General features: G+C 42.5%; 1 protein-coding gene across 4 annotated transcripts in view; it reads right to left on the bottom strand.

Annotated features, from left to right (window-relative positions):
- Nucleotides 1–5,115: 5,115 nt before the first annotated feature.
- LOC143150042 (protein kinase C-binding protein NELL1) overlaps nucleotides 5,116–25,275 on the bottom strand; it is a 108,566-nt gene continuing 88,406 nt past the window's right edge. Inside the window, exons 4-14 of one of the 4 annotated variants that reach the window (XM_076318043.1) lie at nucleotides 22,888–23,170; nucleotides 21,759–21,914; nucleotides 21,418–21,640; nucleotides 21,044–21,235; nucleotides 19,970–20,089; nucleotides 18,196–18,456; nucleotides 17,429–17,806; nucleotides 16,813–17,072; nucleotides 16,194–16,436; nucleotides 11,968–12,017; nucleotides 5,116–6,100 (exon numbers count right to left, since the gene is read on the bottom strand). In XM_076318043.1, the coding sequence (XP_076174158.1) occupies nucleotides 5,134–6,100; nucleotides 11,968–12,017; nucleotides 16,194–16,436; nucleotides 16,813–17,072; nucleotides 17,429–17,806; nucleotides 18,196–18,456; nucleotides 19,970–20,089; nucleotides 21,044–21,235; nucleotides 21,418–21,640; nucleotides 21,759–21,914; nucleotides 22,888–23,170 (3,133 nt within the window). In that variant the 3' untranslated portion in view covers nucleotides 5,116–5,133. The remainder of the gene's footprint in view (nucleotides 6,101–11,967; nucleotides 12,018–16,193; nucleotides 16,437–16,812; nucleotides 17,073–17,428; nucleotides 17,807–18,195; nucleotides 18,457–19,969; nucleotides 20,090–21,043; nucleotides 21,236–21,417; nucleotides 21,641–21,758; nucleotides 21,915–22,887; nucleotides 23,171–25,275) is intronic. The other 3 variants (XM_076318048.1, XM_076318053.1, XM_076318058.1) reach the window with 3 other exon arrangements.

Raw genomic sequence — 25,275 nt, forward strand, 5'->3', positions numbered from 1 at the left:
GCGAGGAACGCCGCGAAGGGAACGAAAGTGAGGGAGAGTGACGGAGCGAGGGAAAGCAGCCAATCCTCGATCGTTGTCTCAAACTTTACCGCAACTTGGATCGAAACTTTCCCTCAAAGATCGGGCTTGCCTCCCCTCTCTCGTCATCGTCATCATCATCATCATCATCATCATAATAATAATCATCATCATCATCATCATTATCATCATCATATCATCATCATCATCATCAGCAGCAGCAGCAGCAGCAGCATCTTGCTTCCGTCGCTCGTCAGTAAATTCGTGTTACACGTTGCTCTTTAAGTTTATTCGTTCGTTAAGTAATCAAAATCGCACGGCGAGAGATTTAGTCTCGATCGTTATAATATGTTATGTATAATATGTATAATGTACGCCCCGCTAATGGTTGTTACTATAACATTACACGTCTATATACAATTACCTGGAGCAACAGCGTTATTAGTCGTTATCAATATTAATTAATACGATTTGTTCAGGCCGATGCACGCTTCCTATCGATATCTCGTCATTAATATGTCCGTGGATGTGTGCTTGTGGTGTACGTGTGTGCATGTATACGTGTGTGTGTGTGTGTGTGTTTGTGGATGTGTGTAGGTATACCTCAAGAGTTAAACAAGATCTCTGGACCAATCGGTTCTCTATTCATGGATCCTTGCTTCTTTTAAAGAGGTACCGGATGACAACAGCTGGGTAGTCTACAGGCCTAGACGATAGCCCGATCGCCCTCGAAGCACCAACTCAGGGATCTTATTAAACTCTTCGAGGTATACGTACGAAGCAGTCATGGCGGGGGATCATCGCTCCAGGTTCGTCGCTTTCTGTTCCCGGTTCGTTCGTTCTTTTGTTTCGCTCTTCGTTCCGTAACGCGTACTCTTTAGCAAGGAACAACTGGTTTCTCTTCACCCTTCGAGGTGCCATTGTGCACGCTTTCGTACGCATGGGGGTTTTCCGACGCAACTGCTTCGATCGATAGTGTCTTTTACCGATGATTATCGAGGTAACCATCATTGTCACGATAGTCGACACGACAACGATGTCGAGCGTCTCCTCGCGCGCGAGAGGACATCAGGAACGAAGATCAACCGTAGGGGCTGTCATACGATAACGATAAGGAGAAAACAAATCGTCGCCACTTCGTACGTGTTCGTAGTCCAGCATCACGTGGCTGTTCGCTAACGTTTCAACTCGATGGACTCGACGTGTTCGTTCAGACGAATTCTCGCTTTTGGGATTTTCGACAAAACGACGATCTCGGGGAACAATTTAGAACATTCGGTGGTACAAAATTTTAACAAGCTTTCCGTCACACAGAGAAGGGAAAATTCTACCTAAACAGACCACGGACAGATTCTCCTCCGTACCTGATATATTCCAAAACTGGTACCACAGCTTGCGGTACGTTACGAGAGGGGAACCGTTTTACCGAAAAATCGTCATCCAAGATCGAATTTCGAGACCGATACCAATCCGTCAGCTTCTTAGGATCGAGGCTCACCCGAACGAGCTTTCGAAACTCCTTGTACGAAAAGTAATAAAGTACACGCCTTCCGGCACCGGACTACGGAAATTTAAGTTCACCGACGAGCAAGTAGCAAAGTAAGAGCGAAGCGAACGACAGCCACGCGACACGAGGGACACACCGTGTTGCCATTAATGAAATCCTCCATCGAACGTGGAGCATCGTTGGTTCCGCGCGATTGGTAAGTCTCCTTTACAAATTAAGCCGTTACCGTTAAGTTATTGCACATTGAACAAACGATTACCGATGAACCCTCGAATGCACGTTATACAAGTCTCTACACTCTTCTTTCTTTCGTCAGGAGATTGGTTATAATTCTATATTCACTCGAGTACTTCACCGTTCCTTTTTTCGTATAAGTGTACATACATGTATATACTCGTGCTCTCTCTTCACACACACATATATATATATATATATATATATATATATATATAATTATTTATTTATTCATCCATTTATTTAATTATTTATTTATTCATTTCCTTCTTTCAATATGTATATGTATATATATATATGTATATATATGTATATATATAGTACATATATGTATATATATATATTGTATATATATTGTATATATATATGTATATATATATGTATATATATGTATATATATATTTATATGTTTCTCTCATTAGTACCTACTTATTGTAAATCAAGGAGGAATGTAGTCGTAGTGGTCGCGTTGGGTTGAGCGAGATAAAGAATCGTTCGAGCGAGCCGGCACGTTCATCGTCCGGTGTACAACTAATAATTGAACAGGAGATCTAATTAGCACGGTGGAAAATCAGACTTGTCTGCGATCCGACCTTCACAGTTTCCTTAACGACTACGATTTTTCTGGATCCATCTCGTCATCCTAAACGAAACTCATTTTCTTCTCCCGAAATGTACGACTATGGGCTACGGAATCGTATCCTGGTTGCAGGTACATTTTCTTGCCTTGCTAATCGCTCTGCTGAACGATCGGAAAATTAGGGACAGGTAGGTTGCACGTTGTTGGAAAAAATCGTGATGTCTCGTTGATGTCTCGTGGGTGAATTTAAGAGGATCCGTACCGAGTGTTCGAAAGACAAATCGTAACTGCAACTTTTACTGTTAGGGAGTGACACCCTCTTGGAATTAACGCAAAACTGGTGGAGCAAACTTAATTCGAGTCCTATCAAAGTAGAAAGAACACTTGGTCTAATTGAACGTATCATTATTTCTACATTAATGTTACTTCTGAAACTATCGGTTATGGTCTCTGACCACTCGACAATGTTTTGGGTAAACTGCAATAACCAATCGATCGCGCGAAAGAAGTGAACTGGTTACTTAGACTCTACTTTATCGATCGGGACTCTATGGTTTAGGTTAGGTGGGGTTAATATTGCTTCTGAAACTATCGGTTATGGTCTCTGACCACTCAACGATGTTTTGGGTAAACTGCATTGATCAATCGATCGCGCGAAAGAAGTGAACTGGTTACTTAGACTCTCCTTTATCGATCGGGACTCTATGGTTTAGGTTAGGTGGGGTTAATATTACTTCTGAAACTATCGGTTATGGTCTCTGACCACTCGACAATGTTTTGGGTAAACTGCAATAACCAATCGATCGCGCGAAAGAAGTGACCTGGTTACTTAAACTCTACTTTATCGATCGAGACTCGATGGTTTGGGTTAGGTGTGGTTAGGAAGCAATTAATCGACTATAAAGTACCTAATGTTTCAAGCGTACTAGACAAACAATCGTACACGATCTCGTGAAAGAAGTTAACTTGACCCTGCCTTACCGATTGACGTATGACCGATGATGATTACACTTGTAATTCAGTGTTTCTTGTACAAAATGGAGCATTGTCTTCCAGTAATGCCCAATGTGTCCTGTCGTTTTGTCTCGCGTTTATGGTGATCGAAATGTTAAACCGCCTAATCAACGGTCAGCCTCCTACCTCGAGGCAAATAATCGACAGGCACGTCTGAATTCCACCGTGCAAAACAATGTACGAGGACCAAGGCCTCGTTAACCTCGGAGGCACAGGTGCGCGTTCGATGATTGGTTACCTGGATCGGGCATAAACCAGTCAGCGTTCGGAATCCGAGAAACTGAACCACGGATCTCTAACGTCGCGATCGGAAGTCTCCGTGAATTCAGATCAGTACCCTAATTATTCCTTAAGTTTACTTTCAAGCGTAGACTACATTCACCAAAACACATGGGCTATAGTGATTGTATATAGCCCCCCCCCCCTCCCGGAGTTTACCGCGCGTTACCTATATTGTCACGAGATATGATCATCCATAATAGAATACTTTATAGTCATAGTTGTCTTCCGATGTACCTACTCAACATCGATAGATTCGTTACACATATCCGTCGAATATACTTACATTAGGTGTATATATATATATTCTCATATATATATATATATGTAATATTTATATATTTGTATATATTATATAGTATATTACGGAACTCTCCTATGTAATAACGTTGTCCTTCTCGTTGGGATATTCAATTCCTTACGATAATAATACGCCATTTTCTCGTCATCCATGACAGTACGATTACGAGGTTCTCCCATAGCGGAACATCGACAATTTATATATTTTATAAGGCCCAAATATTGTGCGCTACTTGTTCAATGAAATACGCCAAAGGAATTGAGAAAGCATTATACGTGTTTGCTCAGGACACCCGCAGACACGCATCTCTGTTCGTCGGGCTCAGTTTCTCGATTCTGGCGGTAGATGGCGACTCGGGTCGAGCGCGACGCCGCGACTGACTTTATGCCCTGATCCATCAGCCACGCGATGGCTTCGTTCGACAATCGGTGACAAACAGACGGACGGCACACGGGGACTCCCCGCGTTCCGATCGGGCTCGTAACAGAAAAGAAAAGAACGAAAACGTCGAGTCCGTGCGCTCGGCTCGTCCTCGGTGCGCACCGAGGACGAAAGGAGCTTGTCAGTGTTGGCTCGGCAGGCTCGTTTTTGGCACACCTAAACTCTCCGCTACGTTCACCGGCGATCATGTCGCGAGGAATCGGGCTCGGCCTCTACGAATCCCCAACGAACGATCGCGATATTTCGCTAAGTACCTCAAAGGCTCGGCGCGAGGGATGCGACTCTAAAACGGACTAGAAATTGAGGCCCCGGCTCACACCGATCATCCTCCGAACCATTCGCACCCATTGCGCGTCCTGTCACCACTGTAGCTCGCACAGACCACGAAGGACGACCACCGGAAGTGTCCCCCTCCTGACGTGGTTCACGGCCGACAATTCAACGATGATCCGTGGAAGCTGAGTATCTAGGAGAATCAGGACGAGCCAATAGTCCTCTTCGCTGCTCAAGGGTCCAGGTTGAACTGAACGTTTCTGGAGCGTTGCTGTCGTCGTTGTCCGTTGAGACACCCGTGTCTTCTCTCTCTCTCTCTTTCTCTCGCAGTTCCTCATCCCCTCGATTCGTCTCTCACGACGATACCCATCGGATGACCAGGTGACCATTAGAGAACGCTTCTCCGCTCGCTCCTACGTATCGAGCTACCCCTGTTTTGTTTCTACACCCCCTGGAATGCCTTGCCAATGCTGATTTCTTTCTCTTCTAGCTGTCCACAGCGCCATCTGCCTCAAGTGGCGCTATCCCGCGCCACGGACTCGGTGTTGTCGCTCCTCCTGTGACGGCTAGTCGTCGATTGACGGTAATCGTTACCGACGACACCGTCGCTAGGCGTGCTGCTTGTCGAACGGTTGTCCTCCGTTTCCAGGTCCGAGCCGGAGGGCAGCAACATGGCGAGGGTGGGCGAGGAGGATGGGGACGAGGAAGAGGACGCGTTGCTTCGATGATTCGCGAGGCTGTTTGAGGGTTTGCCGCGTTGACGACGCGACGGTACTTGAGATTTGGCATCGTGCTTGATCGGGGTCTTGATCGTCGTCGTCGACGACGCCGTCGTCGCGGTTGTAGCGCGCTGAGACGTCGACGACGACGTCGTCGTTCCACCAGTGGCCAGCTGATACCTGGCTGTGGGTACGGTTTGCTGTTGTTGCGTTCTGAGACGACGATCGTCTCTAGGTTGCTGTTGCTGTTTTTGTTGTTGTTGTTGCTGCTGCTGCTGTTGCTGTTGTCGATGTTGTTTTTGCTGCTGCTGTTGTTGCTGCTGTTGCGGTTGTTGTTGTTGTTGCTGCTGCTGTCGTTGTTGCAGCTGTAGCTGTAGCTGTTGCTGTCGCTGGTGTTGTTGTTCCTGTTGTTGCTGTTGTTGGGACTTTGGCGGGGCGGCGTTCTGCAGGGTCCAGTGGACTTTCCTGGGGACGTTGGAACCACTGCTGGCGCTGACGGACGAGGACGAAGACGAGGGTGACAGGAGGTAGGTGCTGGCAATTGTTGCACCACCTGGGGAAGCGGTAACCGCTGATAGAGCTGCTTCCTGTGCACCGTCAGCCATCGGTGACCCCGCAGGGCTCGGTAGATCACGTACAACAGGCTCAGGAACAACGACTGGAGGACGTTGCTGCTCGTTGTCGCCCAAATCGCCAGCACAGCCGTAATCGTAGCTGCAGCATAGCTGCCCGTCCTACGGAGAGTTTCGTTGGACACTGGGTTAGCCACGGCGGATGGAACGCGACTTTCTATCGTCTTTCGCGTTCGTCCCTTCACGAAGGTCCCCTCTCGCCGCGAAAAGTCTTGGGCTTCGCGAGCGTGTGCTTCTCTCCGGTGCGTCGTACGATACGAAATGATGAAAAGCGAAGGATCGATTGCACTGTGACGGGAGAACGAACGGTGTTTGGAAACGGGGTAACGTGACGTATCTGTGTGCACTAGACTCCGTTGATTAAGCTCTGGATAAAGGTCTCGGGGAGATTGAACGCGTTACTGTGTCCTCTATGCGTGTTCGCGTCAGACAGCTACGTTGTGTCGTCTTGTGGAATTGGACAGGGCGATTCTGACAAATGGGCCAGGCTGTTTCTGCGGATCTAACCGACAATGGGATGGTAGCTTGACTGACGAAAGATGAGAATGTGAAAGAATGGCGGAAAACGAGGGACGAAAATGCGTTTGATCCCGAGTCTGACGATTGCCTACTAACAAGTGATCAGCAAACTCTGCCTTAAACCCTGTGACATTCGGTGGTTGATGGAAAGTTGTGTGTATACCGGGTAGAGTACACATTGGAACCACTTCGATTACGCCGTAAGTTATGATTTTAGCAAAATATGTCTCGGATAAAAGTTAGAAAAGGCTTGAAATGACCACGAAAAGGACATCATTTGACGCAATTAATTCTTTTTTAAGTATTATATGTTATAGACGCAAAGAACATACGAAGGTGTGTACATCGTGGTGCATAATGTGTATTCAAAGGTTTAAAGGAACATTAATTTGAAAGATACTTTAAGTTGTTTATTGGAAGCGGTATGGCCGAAACCACTGCGATAACTTGGAAAGTAGTAACTTCGGTAAAAATTACTTCGAATGAAATATTTTAAATGGAGGTAAATTTCTTTTGGTCGGTTTAATAAATTTTCGTTAATACGAAGAATTCATTAAAAATTATTTAAAGATCGTCGTAGTACACATCCCTGAATTCATTTTCCATTATACATTATTTTTATTAAAAAGAAATTTGAACTTTTATTTAAAAAATGAAAGATAATATACAAGCGATAGGAACAAATCGAATACTTTATGTACTTTTCTTCGAATCATGCATATTTTATTCAAAGTAATTCTCACCGAAATTACTAGACAGTTATGTCGCTCTGCATAACTAGGGTTAAAATATCTCCAAAACTAACAGTTCTTTCATATAAATAGATTAATACTTTTTTTTATACGAAATTACAAGCAGGATAAACTAACGTAGTAAAAAATATATAATTCCATTTAAACAAATTAATTTATCCTTCGTATGTCCTTTACGAATATACTTATCAAGAAAATTAATTGCGTCAAACTACGTTTTCTACGTAACTATTTCATTTTTATCTGAAATATTTTTCACTAAAATCATTACTTACGACTAAATCGAAGTAATTCTAATTACGCGTTCCACCGGGGTAAGAATCAGGATATTGGATAGGAAGGCCATCTGGTGGCGAGTGCGTGAGGTGCAGCCACAGTATTAATGAGCTGAAACTGTCTAACTTTGCTACTCTAATATCATTGCACTACCAGTTTAATATGTTTATGTCATCTTTTTCTTTTTTAATATTGATGTCTTATTCTCATCATTTCACGTATTAAAGCAAAATGATCGAAAAATTGAACGAAAAAAGACAGGCAACGTCAGGACTTTAATTTATTCAATTATTGAACGCTAAATGAAGCTTGGTGGAATAGAATACTAGAGCTCATTAAACCGTGTAATATTTCTCCTGCCTTCGTCCTCATTTAGGAAAAGAATTGTAGCCTGTCGCTTTTGCTAGAATCATCCTGTATAGTGATCGATACAGACCTCGACTCGAATTCTGGAAGTTATATTTTTCAATTGGTCACGTACTACGGATCAGAAGTTCAGTAACAATAGAGCGCAATGAATTATTAATTCATTCCCTTATAAAATATTCATCAACCCTTTTCCCATTTAATAAACAGTTCGCCTAAAAATTAATTTCATACTTCGAAAACGTCCCATTTTTCCAAATTTTAAACCGAAACGGAAAGACGTCGTCGAGTCGGACTCAAGAATTCCACATGGTTCGATTGAATATTCTTTTATTTAAAAAATATTTCGCGTATCGATAAAAGGGACACCGAAATTTCGATCCACAGTGTACGCACACGATTGAAGCCAATGAACAAACGATTCTAAGTCCGATACCGTGGCTCGTGACTATCAACCGTGGCCAAGAACCAGCAAAAGCGAGGTTAGGTGATTACAAGTTTCTATCTTCGATTACAATTGTGATCGATTTTCTTTCGTATCGAGTTTCTAGTTTCAAGCAATTTCGCCCAGGTGAATAGGTGAAAGCGTGTGTGTTATATCGCGCAATCGACGAATCTCGCGTTAGTAGAAGACGAAGCTGTGCCACAGCGACTCTTCAATGGCCGCCATCTTTGGTTTCGAATAATCGCGAGTCCAAGACTTTTCGCACCGCGAAAGGAAAATTAGGTAATCCTCCACATAGTATGCAATTCATTGTTTCGTTGAATGGGCCACGCTTCCGCCGTGGAGACAGGAAATTGACGTGAATATCCGCCATCACGCGCATCCCATCGTGATGTCTGCACCCTGAAAGGTCCGACGCCTTTCTCTCTCTAACCCATGTGACTAGTTATCAACGAGACGTTCGTTTCACGATCACAGTTACAAGAATTCTTAACGACAATCATGCTGACATTCGGGGGACAAAACAATGAATTTCCATAGTATGTATCTGACACCTGACGACAACGTGTCTAGGCTTTCACTACTTTCTGCACCGACTCTGGCAGAGCGATTTGCAATCTCAAACATTTTGCGAACGCAAACATTCCATGTCGATCGTAAACAAAGTTTACAAATTTCATTTCGCGAAGAATCCACGGTTTTTCGAATCCATTGCTATTCTCGAGTCGCGAGTGAAAGTTCGAGATCATTGAAATTTCTATTGTCGAGTTTTGCTAAAGGTACATCAGTTTGCGTCCCCAAAGAGTTTGAAAAAGTTTCACTCTAGAGAAAAATACTGTAACTCTGAACGACTCGTATAGTTATTAGGTTAGCGAATCTGTTGAAGGTAAAATTGCAAAGAATAAATAGTCACAGAAAGTGTGGTTGGGCGTTTACGTGTTCAAATTTTTTATTATTATTGTAATTTTACGATAAAATTGGTGTAATACGAAAAATGTATATTGAGATGTAAGTTTTCGAATAGCAATATTGAACATTTTTAACAGAATCGAAGAGGAGGTGATTTCTTGTTCAAAAATACGTTTAAACCATGGGGAAAATTTTCATTGTACGAGATTTTCTTTTCGAAGTAATTAACGCTGCAAACTTGTTTGGGCGTCACGCGTTAAACAATGGCGTCTCGGTTGGTACTTTTATCGAAAACGAAGGATCTGGGGAAAAATTTTAATTTATTTTGTTGCAAAGAATCGCCTTCTTAGCTTCTGTTCCACAAGACAGTCAAATATTTCGTTAATCAGAGTCGGTAAAATAAAATAAACGATTTTACTTTCAACAGAAACTTGCTTCTCCTATTTTTATTTTTTTTTTTTCATGTAGTTATCAATTTTTCAACTTGTAAATTTTATTCGAAGTTGTTTAACGAATTAAATTCAACGATAATTCTTTGCCAGAATCGTTGCTGGACAACACTCGATAGACAGAGAGAAAGAGACTCTTGGTGCTTCTATCGAATCTCGAATGCAGATCAGAGGAGGGTGCAAAAGAGGCTCAAGTGTAACCAAAAAACATAATCAAAAATAAAGAAAAAGAAACGAATCAAAATGCAGTCTGTGTGTTCTTTTGTGTGTGTCTGTCACCACGTGCGCCGTGCGCCCCGACCGATACCAAATAGAAACCGGCCAGAAGTGATCTATATATATATATATATATATATTTTTTTTTTCTTCTTTTTTTTCTTTTTTTATGTATATATATATTATCTCCGATCTAGGTCGACGACAGTGCGTCTCGAAATGTGTGCGAGCTAAGTGAGAGAAGTTAGTTGAATCGGTTTAGTCATGAGAGCGTGGGGTGAGTCGGTGCATGCGAGTTTTTTTTTTTTTTTTTTTTTTTTTGTAAACGTGCATTCAGCCACTGTACCAGAGTAGAGGATCCATACACTTCTTGATCGATCGATCGATGATTCGTGAAAAAATTATTCGAGGATCCGTTGATCGCGTGAAACGTTGCACATTTCACGAAGTTACAAAATAGGAGTACAATTTTATTATTCTAATCAGGAAAATCAATATAAACAATAAATATTATGGAGTTGAAAAAAAGTAAAAAATATTGAAGCATATTTTGACAGAATTATAATAAATAGAAACGAAGAATTACTATTTTGTAGCCCCTATTGCTTTACAATACAGATATTGATATTTTTATCGATAACAAATAATTTGGTAAGAAATAACACTTATGTTACGAACTATATTATCCAATGAAGATGGCAATGTTAACATCGAATGTATGTCTTCGACGATAGTATGTGTTTGTTATTGTATTAATCGAACGTTATAGATTAATAAAAAAAAAATCGTCGACGCGTCGATCAAGAACACTTTTTATAAGAATTGAACATATGAAACATGCGACGTGCTCGCGATTCACCCTTGGAATTAACATTTTCTTGATGCAATGTTAAGTCCAGTCTATGTCACGCATCGTTGACGGAGAATTAAATTTTACATACCTAAATGTCATAAGCGCGATTTTATTAAATCGTTAAATTTTTTTATAAAAAATTCTACATTATTTATACTTTGAATATATTACTATTCACGCTAAACGATTTTTACAATCTAATCATACATCGAGTAATTATTAACAAAGGTGGTTGAAAGTTAATTTGAAGAAGAGTCGATAACGACTCAAGCAAAATATAAAGTTTACAGCCTATATTTTGACACTACTTGTACAATTTTTCTAAATTCCAAGGTCGTAGTTAAGTTTTGAGTAGATTTCGAGCAAGTAGACTTTGTCGTTCAAAAAAATGTTTATACTATACTTGAGATAGATTGGCTCTATTCATATTTCACAGTTCAATGTTAACTCATCTTTCAATTTTCGAATATTACAACGCGAAGTACTCCTGAATATTCGAACACTAATACCAATCGATCACTCGACCCTATTGTAGCACAAAAATTGTTCAAAAAAGTTTCACGGAGCCCTACTTTCATCCAGCTCTACTTAAAGAAACTTTCACAAATACTGATAACAAATTTAACCGTTCTACGAGCAATTCCTTTCAGTTACAAACTGAACCCACAAATATTATATTTCAAGTAGGTACCAAATTCGAAAAATCGAATAAAACGTTATAATAAGATGTTAGAAACCGGTGACTAGCGATTCACGAAATGAAACAAAAAGGTTCGGTATCAATTACGCAAACGTTGCTCTCAAATTAAATAAGAATTCCCGGCAGACACGTGACATAGATACTCCGTAGACTTAACTCAGCCCAAGAGAACGTTAAGAGAAAGCCTGGTGACCAGCGTGCAGCAATCAACGAACGAAAAGACCTCTAAACGGGGACACGCGGATTACTAGAGTCTAGATAAACGAACAGTACAAAGTAGAAAGATTAACAGAAACATGGAGATAAGCGGTGGAACGGATCGGTACCAGTGCGAGAGAGCTACCTAAGCAGGCAGGTAGGAGAAACGAAAGCACTCGAGCTCGAGATTAGTCATGGACAGTAAACAATAACAGTAAAGAGACATTAATAAAAGAAGAGAAGAGGCGGGTAGAGATTATAGGTGAGGTAGAAGTGACGTGATTACCGATGCACACAACACGCGCTATTGCTCACCAATTGGGCGCAGTACGGCACCTGCAAGGATACCCATCGTTAGGCTATCAGGTTAGTCGTCACGGGCAATATGGCGGGGTTAAAATTTCACAACATGGTTACGGTATTAGCACTCGGTTACACACTTTCGTGTTACTTCGTGTTTGCTCAGCGCATTAGCCCACTCTCTCCACGTCCGTCCGTTCACGGAGCCAAAACTATCCGCTCTGTGCCTGGATTAGGTTAGTGTACTATCGGGGTGTGCTTCGTTGGATATCTTTGTCCGGAGGTTTCTATTCTCTTTTTCTTTTTTTTTCTTTTTCTTGCTAGTAATTTCTATCCTCTTTCAAAGCTCTTTCATAGGTTGCTCTTTGCTTGCACTTGGCAAACATAGTCTTGATTAGGACTGCAAGCTGACGTGAACGGATCGACGAGGTCGAGGTCGAGGTCATGCTACACGGTCGGTCGCTATGAGGTCGGGTCCGCTTTTGATTAATCGTCGTCAGGCAATATGTACTGAACACGATCCATGCAGGGCCGACCCGAAGCAATGAGATCTTTTTTTCTTTTTTTACTCCCGTGCCTTCGTTGTTACGTAAATCGGTCGAAAACGAACCGGGCCAGGACTATTGTCTTTTGCTCGATTACGCGCGCGATTCTTTCGTATCTTGCGGCAGTGTTCGATCGCTATGAGATTCAATGTTCCCGATCTTGACTGAGGCGGAGGATACTGGTTTCTTGGATTTGGCGCCGTTCGTTTGAACAATTGCCGCGATGAAAAATCTTTCAAAGACGTTTCAAAGACGTCGATACCCCAAGAAGACGCGTTGTTGTACAAAAAGATGCAATATGGACTTAAATATTTTAAAACTTCCCAAAATGTAAAATATTCTCTTTGCATCGTTGCTTAAACTTCTTTCATTTCTCTGTATTTTCGATGTCTAAACTTTTGATAAGTTTGCGATAAATTTTGTTACGATAAATAAATACTGAGACGAGAAATATTGATAAATTAATACCGAGACGAGAAGAAATTGAAAAATCCTCTACTATCACAAAGTAAATTGATTGTTAAAAGACACTTTTTTTGTTTTCTCGTTTATTCGAGTGTCCGCTTCTAATTTCAAATACGATTTGCCGATGTTAAACGACCATGACCCGAAGAAAAATCGTTAAGATCGATAAAGACGAAAGAGTTGTTGATCATTCGAGAAACCAGTACCTCGCGGTAATGATCGATTAATTCGAGATCGCTGTATTGTTTTCGTCCAAGCTATTTAGCACCTGGTCCATACAGTGAGCGAAGGTCAAACAGAAATGTATTACATTTGGTAAATGAATTGTCACTACGAAAATAATAATAACAATGACTCTCGTTTCTACGTTTACGCAGAGATAATGAGATTACTCTGATCACTGGAGAGACATGCAGTATATGTATATACGGTGCCGAATTGGGATATATCTCGTCTTTCTTACTGAAGGTGAAAGACTAAGAATAATAATGAACACTGCCGCGTGCGAGGCAGCCAACGAAAAAGTACACATATCTAATTCAAGGCTAGCTTAGGGACGCCCCTGAACGTGTCTCGGACGCTGGTATTGTCAAAAGAGATCTTGGAGTAATTTACAAGTGGTGAATACAGCTTGAGATCGCATAATGACAAGACTAGCACGACGCAATGATAGCCAACGCCGAGAGAACATGTTCCTAGACAATTAGCTCGGAGTCTAGACTCCAAAACAATCTAACTAGAGTCACTTGTTTAGGATTGATCGGGTAGCTTCTAACGTTACGTCAAGTCTTTGAAGTAGAATATTTCTAATTTCTAATCTATTTTAGTTGCACAATAGTCTACTGAAACTCGTGCTTTCGTTGAACGACTAGCTTCTCCGGTACTCGAAATCATTTCTATTCTCTACTGAAAACAATTGAACAAATCAGGATAGTCGTTCGTTTTGTTCAGGTCTAACAAATCGATAGGTAGATAGGACGTTTATTGCATTCGGATCAGAACTAGTTCAAACGAGGTTTGGACCAATCCTGGTTAGATCCGAGTAAGTCTAACTAGGGCGGAGTTAGATATAGGTCTAAGATAGATCGCTGTTAACTGTGAGTCACGTTCAACTAAGGTCACGATTAATTTTAAGTTAGGTCTGGGTTAAGTGAATCAATTCTGCATTTGGTTTGGATTAGATTGGATAACTGGGACGTGCTAAGCCTGAGTCGAATCATGAACTTCAAAGACTTTAACGAAAGATGGAAAGATTTTTAGCTCGTTCAATTTGATCCTGTCTTTCTCTCAGCGTGTCAAAGGCCAAGATTTTTTAGCACATAGCTTTGCAACGTCGACTCGCGTTATACACACCGCAAAAATAAATGGCATACTAGAAATAAATTACAGTCAGTATATAGGTACCTTGTATTATACGAGGGTTACCTATTGACACGATAAATAAATAAGATAGACAAAAATGTGACAGAGAGCAAAAGAGAGCGAGAAAATAAAAAGGTATATATGCTCGTGTATGTGTGACTATATTTGTACACGTGGCGGACGAATCGATTCAATTTTCAAATTACGATTAAAGGTCTACTTCTCTCGATAATATTCTTAAATAACTTTGGAAAAATATATAATACTTTGGAATCGAAATGATTTCTGTTCGTTCTAAAGAACTACCATAACTTCGTCCTTCGATTATCAAGATTAATTCCACCTTCTCGTTTCTTGAATAAATATTGGTTACAAATTACATCTAAATGCCGAGTAAGCATTTTGTAAATAAATTAATGCGTATTTACAATTCTCATACCGAAGAACGACACGAACAGTGAATCGAATATAAATATAAATGAATAAATATTATTTTCTTACATCTATATTTATACAATTAAACATCAATGTAATTTATGCTAATGTTGAGAACTGTTCATGCATTAAAAAAGCGATGTTAATTGAGCGCTTAAATTCAAATACAACGAAAGCATGTTACAAGAGGGAACAAGATAGAGAAAGAGAATGTTAATCCGCCACATGTATTATGTACATCATGATGTTTCTCGGATGGACGCCTGCCGCACAGCAACTGGTCGTTCCTCGACGTATCATAGTGAACGCAACTGATTGGACACATGACAGATTCACGGCTAACTTAAGGCGATATTTACTTTTCGTTTACTGACCTTGAGCTCTTGATTTCGCGCGAAAAGAGAGCGCGACGAAAAGAAACGCTGATCGGGATGTTCTTCGAGTTATCATTGCTCCTATGCTCTTAACTGACGAATAATTAAGTACTCGTCGAGTGCTCGTAAAAAGAACGATAGCAATACGGCATAGCAATTTTGAAATTACAATAAACAATATCCGAAGCAAACTACTGTTCGAGATAGAAATTTACATGGAAGAAAACTGATATGCTGGGCTTCGCCATGCTGCTGCGTAAAACAATATTTCTAGCTTAGTCGTTAACAATTGTGAACTTAAATATTTAATACTGCCGCTTCAATTTTGATAATAGAGAGAGATTTTGTAACTTTACTTACAAGGAGAAATGGAAGTGAGGTTAGGAAGCATCGATTTTAATTGATCTATTAAAGGCAAATGAACCTTATTGTGCGTTAGAAAGTATGAGAATACGACATGAACATATTTTAACGTCTAATAGAAGCATTATGAAAGGTGTTAGTACTCAAGTATGTAAATATCGGGGAAGAACATTGAGCCAAAGAAGGCTAGATGGCGCTAGTGTATACGATACGATTCCCATGACTACGCAAATCATCGATGAATACCTAATTAACAAGTTACCATTCCCTGCTGCTTAAAATAGCAAAATTACCATATTCGTGAGTATAGTTTTTTTCTACAAACTGACCCGTACGCGGCGTCGCAAACTTCACGGACATAACCTACATCTTACGACCGAAAATGAATTCTAATCGATAAAAATCAGCCGTCCCACAAATAAATACACGCAAATTGAGCACATCACGTTTTCTTCGCCATGTACAAGAGTAATTAAAATCCAAAAAGTACCAACGATCCAACGTGGCCGCTGAATCATCCAGACCATCGATCCTTCTCTATCCTTCGCCTCTCTTCTCCCACGAACCCCCCTATCCTATCCGTATCCTGCGGACCTTCCACGGGTAAAGGACCGATGATTCGGTTTCTTCGGTCCTTCCACGTGACCGTAGCAGGACGTCCTCCTTACCTTGCACTCGCACGTGGTGCACTTGTCATGGGGGTCCTGCCAGGAGCTGCCGCTATCGTGGATGATCCCAGAGTAGCTGCAGGGCCGTGGCCGAGCGAGGACCGAGAGGGAGGTACTGTTTCCAGGCAATTCTCTCGCACAAGGATCATCCTCGCAACGAGGACAACAGTCCCCGTCTTCTGTTACAGGATTTGAGCAGGTTACTGGTGGACATTCCATCTGCCAGCAGTCTATTTCGCCGTACTGTAACGAATTGAGTAAATGTTAACGGAAACTACCAAATGTTGAATCAACAGTTTAAATATAACGAAGGAAATTTCTAAAATATTTTTTAACAAATGACGATTGGAAGGAAATGATTGCAGAAAATGTTTATTCGATTTCTAAATTCACCCCTCCGAATCTCATCAAAATTTCCAGTAGGACAGCTGCGAGGTCCCCTTCTCATCCACAATGTCTACTTCCTCTTATGTTCACTACGTTATGTATACTACTTCTACTTTGATTATGTACCTTTTTGCACCGTTAACGGGCAACAATGTAGTTGTAACATCTACCATGTCACTATATGTACACAACAGACAATTGGTAACTATGTTGTCGCAACTAAAGCTATTACCAGGCATTCGCAAGTCTGGCATTGGTATATCCATCGTTCACCGCTTCTGAAGACTAGCTGATGAAGTTCCTGATGCCTGCAGGAGGCTGCCGGATCACACTGCGGACAACACTTGTCTCGGTGACTTCCCGGGGCGCTGCAGTCGCAGATAGGATCTCTACAGGTGACCACGCCGTCTTTACACGTGCATCTTCTGCAAGGGTTGCCTGCTGGCGCCAGGGTCACACCGTTTCCAACTTCTCGATTTTCGAACCAGCAACCTAGACAGTACGCAACCACTTAGAAACGAATTTTATTTGAGCTCTGAGCGACACTCGTTCGAACTTTAGTCGAAGAACGATTTCTCTCTGGAGTGCTCGTAATTTAGGTTAGGTAGAAAAGTTTCAATGACGGAAGTTATTCACCAAGGATTGCCACACAACTAGGAATACTCTCATCAGTTGGTGCCGTAGAAATAGGAACGAAAGAAATGCTTAAAGCGACAAAGGAAGGATTTATCGTTCTAGGCTGTTGATCGATAACAACCCTTAGGATCAAATCCTTGGCATATGGTATTTACGGATAGGTAAATGATGACGTAACAATGCATATGATATTTTTACGGTTGAACACTTACTGAGCCTGCATTCCTCTGCGGTGTGATTGTCCTCCTGGTGTGGACAGAAGCACTCGTACCCTCCTTCGGTGTTGACACACTTAGCGCTAGGGTGACACGTGTGCCTCCTCTCGATCGTTTGATCGTTGCATTCGTCGATGTCGAGACACTGCGTGCCCTGAGTGCTATCGTGAAGAGCGCTTCTATAGCCGGGTTTACAACGACAATAGTACCAGCCAGGCATGTTGAAGCAGGTCGAAGACTGGTGGCATCTGTGAAGATCGCTCGCGCATTCGTCCAGGTCGAGCTCACAACTGTTACCGATGTAACCGCGTCGACAGGAACACCTTCCTGGTGCCACGCACTCGCCACCGTTCTGACAGGTCTGATTGCAGACAGCTGAATCGGAAAAGGACAAGAGGTTGTTAGTAGAGAACAATGTTTGAATGTTGGGGAACGATTGAAGTTTAAAAAGAAGCGATAGACTCGAAACGTGTGATCAAATAAAATCACTCCAAAGCTCGTCTAATTGAAAGATGAGCAGTCCAGTCTAGCAAGGAGAGGCTGCGAACTGTCAAACATCCACTTTGACGAGACTTTGTAGAATTGTTTATCAGGCCACCCTAAGAACTATACTGTACTTCATTGCTGCTACTTGTGAACTCTAAGGGAGGAATCCCTACCCCACTCTCGCAGTTTTCTCTTCTACGTCATCGGAGTAAATGATGACTGATCGTAGGAATTAATTATACCAAAGTAGACGACACATATGAAATTGTATACTGTACGTTTGCAGGTGTAGCCATCGCCAGAGTAGCCATCCTTGCATGTGCAATAGTAGCTGCCAGCGGTGTTGACGCAGGTCGCCTGTTCGTCGCACGCATGATGGCCGGTTGCGCATTCGTCGAGCTCAGCGCAGTTGAATTTGTCGACCCTATGGTAACCCGGAAGACACTCGCACGTGTAGGAGCCGATCACGTTCACGCACTGCGTATTAGCGTTACAATGGTGACCCTCGGAGCCACCTTGCTGCTTGCACTCATCTACGTCTGAATTGCCAACAAATTGGGTCAATGTGAAATACAATTGAGGATGCGAAAATGACAATGTCGTTTCTGACACTTTTCGTTACGAGGAGAGGACCACACACGGAAACGTGCTTTTTTAATGAGTCGTGCTTGAAATTGTAGGTCCCGACGAGCTGGTTTAGGATCGTCCTCATTTCGAACACATGTGACCGGTCGTTTTGGTGACAAATGGGCTGACAGATTTCGAGGTCTTTGTACGGAGAAACGACGTTACATAATTTTTTTTCCCTTGGAAATCAACCCACGGAAGTGTCATAGAGGTACGTACAGAGTACAGAGCACTGCTTTACAGACCAATGCTGTCCAAGTGAGGTCTCGCGAGATCTCCGGTGTTCTCTTCCATTCTCGCTTAAACGCGATACTAACACGTACGTGATGCGCAGTGGTTTGCGAGGTTACTTACAACGGAGATGTCTTTGCCGTCTCCTCAACGCCGCGTGGTTACTTTGACAACGTAGGTATGCTTTGTGGGGAAGGAACGGTTGGAAAGGGAAGCAGCCGCGCGAGGAGTTCCTACGTTGGACAGCACTGTTCTAAACAAAGACGTCGAGGACCATTTGTCTCAAAAGCACGTTCCTACTTCTGGCCCTCCTCGCGTAAAATGAATTATTAGGTTACAGAGTTGCAGGAGTCACCATGTACTATAATGCACTACCGCTCAGTAACACGAGACCACTTATCGTTATTACGATCCATCGTAAGGAGACTCAATTATTCATGGATCCGAACATAGCTGGTAGCCTGCCTTTGCACCACGAATATTCATCTCTACTTCTAAAAGCTGCACGAACATCCCCAAATTGAAGCTTCTGAAATCCTCGGATCCTCGATGAAGCTAATCGTAATGCTGGTGAACCGTGGGAGTCGTTTTGTAACGAGCCTCCCGTTGAATTTAAAGATCCCGGATTGTGGAACTCTTGAGAATCCCAAATCATCCACGTAGGATTTCACCAAAAAAACGCAACCATGTTGCTTCTAAGCGGTAGTGCACGGTAAGAAACATATCTGCGATACGATAGAGTCGAGCCACCAATTTTGGCTACTTTGAATAGGCTCGATCAACGAATCTTGGAATAAGAAAACTTAACGAAAGTAGATTTGAACTCGAGTAGCCAAAACTGGTGGTCGACCCCAAACTTTGACTTTAGAATGGAGTTTGAATTGTCAACGAAAGATGGAAATCACTGTTCCAGATCAAGAACACGCATCCCCCGTTACTGCAATTCCGTAACCACGACCGTCCCCCATCGAACGACAGTTCGGCTCTTCAACACGAATATCGAAGAACCGTGTGTGTAAACACGTGTCACGTTCTCCGAGTATCAATATTATCGTTTAAATATTTCACACGACCGGATCGATCGGAAATTGCACGTGGTTGGGCAGGAATTTCCTATCGACCCGGCACGCCTCCGTCGAGACGCCACGAAGGTTAATACGAGCGCGTTAAGTTAGAGAGGAAAGCATTAGATACCGTGACAGTTATGACCATCCCCCTCGAAACCGATATCGCAGTGGCAGGCGTAGGTTGTCTGGAGGTTCAGGCAGGACGCGTTAGCGTGACACTTGTGGCCCTTCGCGCAGTAGTCCACCCCTGGTTAAATTGGGTTAGCCAGGCAGATGAAGAGACAGTTAGAACATTCGATTAGCGTATTTGGTTTAGTTTTAGCGAAAGGCTATCGCCGCCAGGGAATTGGATTGCCACCGTTCAGGACTCAGTTCTCGTTAATCTCGCATGCTGACCATTCGCGAAGCTTGGATGATAATACGAGCGCGTTAAATGACCATGAGAAACGAATAGGCTAGTCTAGGAGTCTCCTGACGAAGCATGCATCGCTTTCTTTCGAATCGATCCTCAGTTAATGAGCTATTACGGCGAACAAGTGATTACTTTAGCAACGAGGACAACCTCTGGCAAAGAGTTTCCGATAGAATCAGATGGCTAGAATAAGAATGTATGTATTCGGTGATACTTGACGGCAATTAATCTAGGGAAGGTGTAGTCGAGGGAGACTCTTTGTTCCGAGAAATTTTCCGTGTAACGATCGTTTGTGCACCTGGACATTACGATCCTAGGCCAGGACGAACTTGGAAAACCCTAATAGGCGACCCAAAGAGTCACCCGATCGAACTTATCGAAAAAAGTCCACGTCATAGCTTCACCTACAGAGAGGGTACCTTCTTACTGGATTTGAAATTTCGTCGAAAACGTTCGATACACCATTGTTGTATCGGTTTATCGAACGAGAAATCTTTTGCCAGAGGTTGCATGCTGGGTTAATTGATTATTGCGCGGTATCATGCGAGACATTGCAACGATGTTTTGTTAAAACGTTCAACTAGCGATGGCAATGAGTGATCGATCCCGTTCGTTATTGGCTTTGCGATAAACACTGGCGTTACATTGCGCTATGGGCTTCTAACAACTATCGATCGAGCCGATCGTCATTTAGCGTGACTCGGCCCTCGAATTTTTGCTGTAAACGTCGAAAACGTCTCAAGAGATTAATGTAGTAACACGACTAGGTCCTCGTGTCTGCAAACGTACCTGGACAAAACTTGCAACACTCTTCGGCCACGCTTATTTGCTCGCTCGGTGGACAAGGCAATCGTGGACATTTTGTTTCCGTGTCGAACCTTTGGCAGGTGAAGCTACCGTCGAAACAGTCGCACTCGACGCACTGTTTCGGCGAGACTTTCTCACCGTGATCGTAAATTACGCCGCGTAAGTAACATTGCTCTGGGAACAGACATACCAGGATACGGATTACCCAGCAATCGCCAACAACTTAAGCAAATTCAAGCTTTGTCTATGGCAAGTGTTCGCTCTAATAGCTTTGGCGATAGCGGCCAGTCACAACAAGCCGCACACTTTAGACCATAGTCTTGGCTCGATAACGAACGACTAGATGGAAAACTTACTTAAGCAGATCGGACAGCATTGCCCTGGAAGAATGACAGGGTTCTTGCAAGTGACAGGAGCGCAGGGTGTAGGTCTGCACTCGATTTCACCGTGGACGCAAGAACACTGCTGGCAGTCCTTTTTCCAGGTAGCACCGTCCTCGTGGACGGTACCGTTAGTTCTGCACGACTTTTGGCACTCGCACTCCTCCACTTTGCTTATTCTGCCCTCTGCAGCGGCTAGCTAAAAGGAAGGACATCAATGAGCACACATTGATCACCCGTTCGCGTTAAAGACGATTCGAAAGTTCACGAGTAGAGTGTTACGTTGTTGCTACCGGGAGATTGTCGAGTTTACTCACCCTACGCGTCAGCTCGTTGAGATTATGCATCAGCTGTTCCACAGTGTTTTGTAATATAGAAAATTGACCGCAAGTGGGACAGGACGAATCGAGCTGAGGACACTGGGAAAGATAGCCATGGGGCCCTGGTATCAGCTTCACATCCTGCAAAGCACCCTGTGGCGCGAAAATCGTATCAACTCGGTTCAGTGTTGTGCCAGGATTAAAAATAGCACTAATGTTGTATCAGCAGAGTTTTCGTCACGACACTCGCATGTTCCGCAGGTATATTTCTTACGAAACTATACGAATCCCCTTGAAACCGAGCCTAAGAACCCTATAGGCTAAGAAACCTCTAAACTGAGGTCTATGGAATAATCTGCAGCAGGGATGGGGAATTTCTCCGTCAGGAGCCACAGGAGTAATCCTTCTCTTTCTATTGCTTTACATTCTATCGTTTAATGACGTTAAAATAATAGTCAATGAAATAGGACCGTGCTCTTTCAGGTTTGCATAGAAAATACAGAGAACAGTTCTTCTACACTCTCCTCCTAAAGTATTGGGGCACTTGCTCATTTCGTGCGAAATTTAATTACAGATCCAGTTCATTAATTTTTTTTCAAATTTCATGGTATCGCATTAGCAAATGTATACGTTGATTACAGGTTGAAAAAGTACCGGAAACGATAGAAACATTAATAAGACGAATGCTGAAATTAGTTAAAAGAGTAATAAAAGAAAAGGGAGATACCTGTATGAGAAGAAAATTTTGTTTCATTGTACATAATTTAATTTTATAATTTTATTTCTATTTTATCATTATTACCTGCATAAGTGGCGAGATTTTTACTACAACGTGGAAATTATACAAGTCTAAAGTAACAAACTCGATGACAATAACAGCTTGATAATTTTTCAGGCATACTTTATTACCTCCAAGTATTCTAATACTTTTGGAAGGGGAGTGTATGGTCTCAGCGAAATAAGAAAACGGAAAAAAGAATCAGCCTGACCCACGGATGGCTAATTTCCCATCCCTGAACAATCCCTGTCAAATCATTTGTCTTTAGTCTGCTCCTATGTAGCTCTATTGCGGTTGACAGTTGCAACGCTGTGTAGAAGGCAGAAACTAGTAATGAACGACTCGTACCTTGAAGAGAAAGTGCCTGACGTTTCTTTGGCCTACCCAGAGCTGCAGCTGTGGCAGGGTGAAATTGGTGTCAGGTGGTCCGGGCCTAAGCAGTCGCCTGTACAAGGGATGACAGTCGACGAGCAGCTCGACCTGCGAGCCGCTTACGCTCAGGGCGACCCTGTGCCAGGCGCCATCGGCCAGTCGGAAAGGAAACGCCTCCACGTGGACAGTCCCGTCTCGGCGTGATACGTAATGAAGTCGAAGCTCGTCCTTACGGCCGCTGCTCTGCAGCTCCAAATATCTGCGAATCACAGAGACAATCCGCACGTTGTTCGCTGCCCGATATTACAATGGACAGAAACGACGCAACTCATTCAAGTAACGCAACCGCGCAACTCGTTCAAGTAACGCAACCGCGCAACTCGTTCAAGTAACGCAACCACGCACTCGAGTCAAGAGGTCAAGAGCGAAATCAAGCGGAGACTCAAGGCCACTACCCCCCACCACGTAAGGGTTTCCCCCACCGCTCTGTATACCGATTCTTTGCTCCGCCCACGGTCGCACTTGAGAAGTGGAACGAGGTAAAAGTGATAGCCTAACGCGACGCACAGTGGGGGAAGTGACCTTGAACGACCAACCGATTTCGATTTGATCACATTCGAAGAGACCCACCGAGACTTTACTCTACCACCTCTGTCGATTATATTTTACAGTGAAACAATATTTCGATCCGGGACGAGGAATCTCGAACGAACGCATCTTTTTGGCGATAGACGAAATCGAATCGAGTAGATCCTCGAGAAATTTACCGGATCACCTCTGTACACTAAATTTTACGATGAAATGATATTTCAATCTCGAATAAGGAATTCCAATCAAATGCATCTGATAATAGGCGAAACCGATTCGAGTAGATTCCCCGAATAGCTATGTTGCTCTTTAATTGAATAATTAAACGCATCGATTGATAGAACACGACGTAGTCCTAAAACGTGGCACACGGATAATATCTGGAGACCGATTAAATTCCGTTTCGAGCTCTTAATTGAAACATGTGCGCGGAGTAAACAGATTACGTGATCGAATCAGATGGGGGTGTGTTACGCGCGTGTATTGCGATTCCTATTTTGCATTTGTCATCGATCACAGCTTCTAACGTGGAGCTGTACACTATCGGTTGGGTGTCCTTTTTAACAAGGGATTTACGTATCTTGATTCTATGATTCGTAAAGGCGAGTACGAAAGAACGTGTCAAGGTGTGTATCGATCTGGCGAACATCGTAAATTACTCAAGGGATTGGATAGGATTTCGGGTCGAACATTGTTCCATGCAAATCCCTATAACGAATCTGCAATTCGGGACAACAGTGAATTAACATTAAATTCCGCTTAAACTGGCCGTGTTTTCTGCTCGGTAGAGCGTGTTAATTACCGTCTAATACGCAGACGCCTAGGTGCATGCATCCAATTTGTGTCAGCCAGGTCAAAACGACTAGACTGCACTCCTCACGTGCCAACAGAGGGTGCGACTACTTTGGGGTTAAGTGCACTCCTTCATCCCGGCTCAACAATTGACACAGTAACTTCCTTAAGACTGGCTTTTCTACCTTTTCCAGTTCACAGACTCTGTTGAAGCATCGTTGTTCCTAATTCTTTGACCGATCGTAGTTAGGTTTGATCAACAAGGACAACGAGGCTCTTAGCTTCTTCTCAAAAATCCTATTTCTCTTCGATTACACAGGCTGATCCAGAAATATATGTCCATAATTTAGGGGATGAATCTACACACTAAGACGAGTAAACAAATGTCCAATGCACGTATGTCCTGTATACCTTATGTCCTGTGTATCTTATGTCCTGTATGTCTTATGTCCTGTATGTCCTCTATACCTTAGTTTTCGAAGAAAATGTTCAAACTGGTAAAAAAAAAATCGACTTTTTCAAGCCTAATTATCAGAATACCTGCTCAAGGGGAATGCAGTGTCGTGTTATAGAGGAATATGGACAATGTCAGTAATTTTTGTTTATTGTCAGTTGTAGGTTTTCAAAGACCGATTAAAAGGGCTGACTTGATACGATTCTCAATTTTTTTTCAGATGTCAATTTTTCAACTTCGCACAGTACATTATCGGTTTGCATGGAATATAGATTTAGAATATAGAATATAAATATAGATTTTATAGAAAATCAATATAGAATATAGACTTTAAACGACCCCGAAATAAATATGTTGAAAGACGAAAAGGACACTTTGAACATTTTCTTCGATCGTCCATAATTCGAATACTAAAATATACAGGACATACGTTCGTAAGATATTTTTTACTCGTCTTCGGAAGCATAGACATGTGTATCTGAATTATCCTGTGTTTGACCTTAAGACCACAAAAAATAAGAAAAATGTTC

Source organism: Ptiloglossa arizonensis, chromosome 1 (genome assembly GCF_051014685.1).
Source record: "Ptiloglossa arizonensis isolate GNS036 chromosome 1, iyPtiAriz1_principal, whole genome shotgun sequence".
In the NCBI taxonomy this organism is placed as follows: domain Eukaryota; kingdom Metazoa; phylum Arthropoda; class Insecta; order Hymenoptera; family Colletidae; genus Ptiloglossa; species Ptiloglossa arizonensis.